This window comes from Pecten maximus, chromosome 4 (assembly GCF_902652985.1).
Source record: "Pecten maximus chromosome 4, xPecMax1.1, whole genome shotgun sequence".
In the NCBI taxonomy this organism is placed as follows: Eukaryota; Metazoa; Mollusca; class Bivalvia; order Pectinida; family Pectinidae; genus Pecten; species Pecten maximus.
In genome coordinates this window covers 47,626,732-47,631,415 of record NC_047018.1, presented here as the reverse complement: position 1 = coordinate 47,631,415, position 4,684 = coordinate 47,626,732, and the positions used below count along the sequence as shown (strand labels likewise).

The 4,684-nt window shown below is 35.8% G+C and overlaps 1 protein-coding gene across 1 annotated transcript; it reads right to left on the bottom strand.

Annotated features, from left to right (window-relative positions):
* Nucleotides 1–491: 491 nt before the first annotated feature.
* On the bottom strand, nt 492–4,208 carry LOC117326289 (transcriptional regulator Myc-2-like). Its single transcript, XM_033882972.1, has 3 exons — nt 4,041–4,208; nt 2,881–3,383; nt 492–2,661 (listed from the first exon to the last, which is right to left on the bottom strand). Exons 2-3 carry the CDS (start codon nt 3,380–3,382, stop codon nt 1,970–1,972), a joined length of 1,194 nt encoding a protein of 397 aa, XP_033738863.1. The 5' UTR covers nt 3,383; nt 4,041–4,208; the 3' UTR covers nt 492–1,969.
* Nucleotides 4,209–4,684: the final 476 nt, after the last annotated feature.

Here is a 4,684-nt window from a genome sequence, read left to right as displayed (position 1 = left end):
TATCGGAGATGACAAATCTTGTGCAACATTTCTACATACATAGCATGTCTATAAATAGCTTGTATACTAGCGTTCAGTGTGAAACTTTGCTCGGTCAGTTTTTTTATCATTCACAAATCCATACAATGATCACGGAAACCCGATCTTAGCCAGTGCACTTAACCAGATCTCGGCTAAACTTTGTCAACATCAATTCCATGTAACATAATAACCGAACAAAATATCTTGTATAGTTACTTTTTAGTTACATAATCCAAAACCCAGCCAGGGTCTATTGTGATTTGCTCGCCCTCGCCCAGTTTCGCTGAATACCACACATAGTAATACACTGAAACTCGCGCTGTCTGGTTAGTCATACACTTTCCCGCCAAAATGTCACAACAGAGAGTAGTGCTGACCTACATTCCTCAAGTCTGGTGTATTGGCTCCGACCTCTATACCGATTCTTCCAGTACATTCCGTGGCTTATAAATGATGATAAAACACATATATACAAGTTAATCTGTAGTCTTTAATTTCATTGATGGTAATTTCTACCAGTAATTATTAAATGCGGTTTTCAATATTTCAAGTACATATATGCAGATCCCCTGCACACACCAAAAACACAAATTTCAAATTTTTCTTATTCATGATTGTGTATATTTACAACAGACAACAAAACAATCACTTCGTAGAACAAAAGGTGCAAGAAACGTTGGGTTTAACCAAGACAGTTTCTGTAACAAATAGCAAAGCTAACTAACAGTATAATTCACTCTTCGTAACTAGGAGTTTCATATAAAACAGTAAAAAATATAAAACATCAAATTTAATTGGCAGCATATGGTATTTTTCGTTCAGAAAATGTCAAATCAATGTAAAGTAATGCCCAGCAAATTTTAATCATTGATGAATTTTGAATGCACATGAACTTTTTATTTCGAAGTAAAAACACTATTGTAAGATTGATGATTTGAATACTATGAATAGCAGGCAGTCTTGAAATGCATCGACCAATAATATTGCTTCTATGATAGTCATCAGAATGAATAGTGATAATAGAAATATTTTGAAAGTGGGTTGTCATTTCTGAACTTTAATTTTACGACTTTATCTACTGGAAGTTACTTAGCTCAAACAATACACAAACCATGTTAAGAAAAACAATACAACACCTTCCAACCACCAAACTCGATTGGGACCATCATTGTTACATCACATCATGGATTTTACGATATTCTGTCTATAACAATGAAACCTAAGCTAGGTTGTAGAACTTTCTGCTCTACATTGGAAATACCCAACAGACTAACTAAAATAATCAAAAATGTGAAAACTCTTATAAAACTCGGTATACTCAATAACATATTGCAATATATATATAAATATAAACAAATTATCTTTAATAAGGACAATTTATCCAACAAAAAATATCTACTCGCCATATCAAAATACCTCAAATGACCAACTGCACCAGTCAAGACCAGTACATTTGTCACCAAATTGTTGTAAACCCTTGTTAGCAAATTTTACTCTACATTTTCAGATGTTTTTTCATGAATTTCTCCCCCAATTACTTTAGTCAAAACTGAATTCTCTTGGGTCACCCGTAAATGTCTTAGCAAATAAATTAACAAGCCCATCCTATGATTTTGTATGAATTACCATACAACACAAGAATTTGAGGTATATATTGCTATGGTCAAATTTATCTAATGAATCTTGTAATTTTATATAGCTCTACAATTCACACATACGACAGACAGTACTAGAAAAAACACTTTTAGAAGCTTGAGATATATATTGTATAACATGGTATGCAAAAATAACACAGCATAATGATTGTTTATATAAGTGATAGCTGATCACACATTATATAAAATATATTGAACACATTCCCTGGATAATGAACACAAACAAGTCCCTGTCAGTATATATTTCAATACCACACAGATTGTACCACAAATTGCCATTTATATCACACACGTTAAAAATCCCTAACTTGAAGTTTGTTCAAAGTTCTTCTCAACTGATCGTGCTTAGCACGAAGTATGTCCGTTTCCTTTTCCAATCTCGAACTTTCGTGATTGAGTCTGTGTATATGGTCAGCAGCTTTTTTCAATATAAGCACTTTGGGAGCTCTTTCCTGTTGTGAAAGTTCTGGTACACTATCCCGAAGGGTAAAAAAACTGTACTTCAAGTCATTTCTCCTTTTCCTTTCTAACACATTATGTTGAGTCCGTTTGCCCCCCTCACAACACTCCTCAGAGTCTGAACTGCTTCTACTGGAGCAAGAACTACTGCAGCCACTACGTGATCCTGCCCGAGAAAGCTTTTGACAAAGAGTTTTCTGAAATTCTGGCGCACTTATTTGACTAAATTCACGCTTAATCCGTTTTGAGGATGATATAGAGTTTGATGGTGACACTGGACTGGACCGCACACGTTTTAACGAGTGTGAATGAGGGAGACTGTAGTTGTGTACATCTGTAGGACAGTCTACTTTCACTTTCAGAGTTATAGAACTTTTCAAAGGGGATTTCATTGCACCCGCATAGTCATTATCCTCGCGTTCTGTTTTTATACATCTTGCTGGTATCGTCGTGGACTTCCTGATCTGTGACGGTTCAAAATCTTCATTCATTTGTTCTCGAACAGTGACAACATCAATTTCTTCTTCTGCAAAATAAGACAACACAATTTTAATATACTAAGCATTGTAATTATGGAGTTTCCTTAAATTTAAGTTCAAAGTTTCCAAGTCTTGTGACTATTAACATTTCAAGAAGTAAGTTTTAAATACAGAAATGTATTAACTTTTTAAACCATCTGAATTTTAGAGACTTTTGAGCGATACTTTTTAAAACTAATAACTGAATGATTTTTTTAACTATGTACCTGAATCGGATGGGGTCTCAAGGCCTTGAAGATTGTCCACCCTGGTCTCTGTCATGTACTTGTCTGTAATGTTGTGCATTGGGTAGGGAAACACTGAAGCTGGGTCAACACAATCTGCTGCAGCATTCGTATCCATTGACGAATTACAACTTGATTTCTGATCAATATATCCCTTGGCTAAATTCCCTGACCACATACAATCCTGGATCAACTTTGACTGTAAATTCAAAGGCGTGCCCTCAGCAAATATGTGCTTCATTGTGGCGAGAACATCTTCCTCCCTATTGTCAAAGAATTCAACATCATCACCGAAGCCAATTCCGTCAAGTTCGGTAAAATCAGACATTGCTTCATGTGGAGGAGATCCTGGAGGCGTTGGTGGTCCAAGATCAAATTTATTCCATATATTCATGCAAATTGAACTGCCATTGTCGCAAGTTTGACATTTATGCATCTCGTTCTCCATCTGATGAGAATGTCCCTTTGAAGTCCGTATAACCATCCTGTAATTAATAAAAGAAACATTACAATTTCGAGAATACAAAGCAAGATATAAGTATCGACCCAAATGCTATATTTAGTTCCGATGGACCTAGACCTTGCCAGATAACTGTTGGCCCCGCCCACTAGATCGCGTGTTCTTGACAAGTCTCATTATCAAATATATATTAGAATATTGAATTAAACTCGAGTCAACATTAACAAATAAAAGTGTTGTACTATTAAGAGAGTTAGTGTTGGGAGTGACAAAGTACTTATCCTAATATTAAAGGTCGCTTTACTAAGTACGAGCTGTTCAGTGTCGAACTTGGCAAATGTTCAAGATTTCCACGTTGCACAAGCATGGGTCGACATACCTGAACCGGCGAGATGAATTTGATCAATATTAGGGACAAGTACAGCTTTTCAATGCAACAAACATATGTAATATAACTTAATACGATATAAGTCACAAATGACAACTGGTGTCAAGTGATGTTAAAGAGTATTTCAACGGAAAATCTATCAAACATGAGTTTGACAGATGCGGCAACATGCTCCGTTCCGTACTGTAACCACCCAGTAAGATCACACATGGCTACCGAATACAACGAAAAAAACACTTTAACGTTGATAACATGTATTACAAAGTATGTCTCCTGATACAATTAAACACGTACCTTCTTGTTTAAAATATATTCCATATAAGAAAACTGTGAAATTTCAAAATCGTGACCGCACCACTAACACAACTTCGCAACTATGTCCTCCGACACCAAGTTCGACCTCTTCATAAACGTCGGCGGATCACATTTATGCATAATTAGAATTCATACGCATAGCGTCTACAGTCCAAGGTCATATTTACACATATCTGAGTTGCTGTATGTATCTTTTAAAATAAGATGCAAAACAAAAAAACAAAATTAATTTCCAACACACTCCAATTCATGGTAATATCGTCCGTAAAGAAATTAATTTATATGATGCATACATCTCGAGAACTATATTTCTACACTAAATAGCAGTGAACAGGCAAACGGCGGGAAAGATGGTGGGCGGGGCTTGTGAGATTTACTACTCGGAGCATGCCAATCATGTATATATGTCAGACGGTTGCGACCAGTAAAAAGTTAATATTAGAATATGAATGAAATCTACGGGGAATGGTTGTACTACGATCCGGTTAACAGCTGATTGTATAGAAAGAGGACGAGGCAAGCGGAATACCGTTCACTTTGTAATCCTTAGGGAAACGGTCATATATAATGTAACATCTAAACTTACGAGGACCATTTATTGTGTACGGAAGTAAATTTTGTAG

Coding starts and splice junctions, on each gene's coding strand:
- LOC117326289 (XM_033882972.1), bottom strand. CDS start 3,382: ATGGTTATACGGACTTCAAAGGGACATTCTCATCAGATGGAGAACGAG. Junction 2,662..2,880: donor TGAGACCCCATCCGATTCAG/GTACATAGTTAA, acceptor CTTATTTTGCAG/AAGAAGAAATTGATGTTGTC.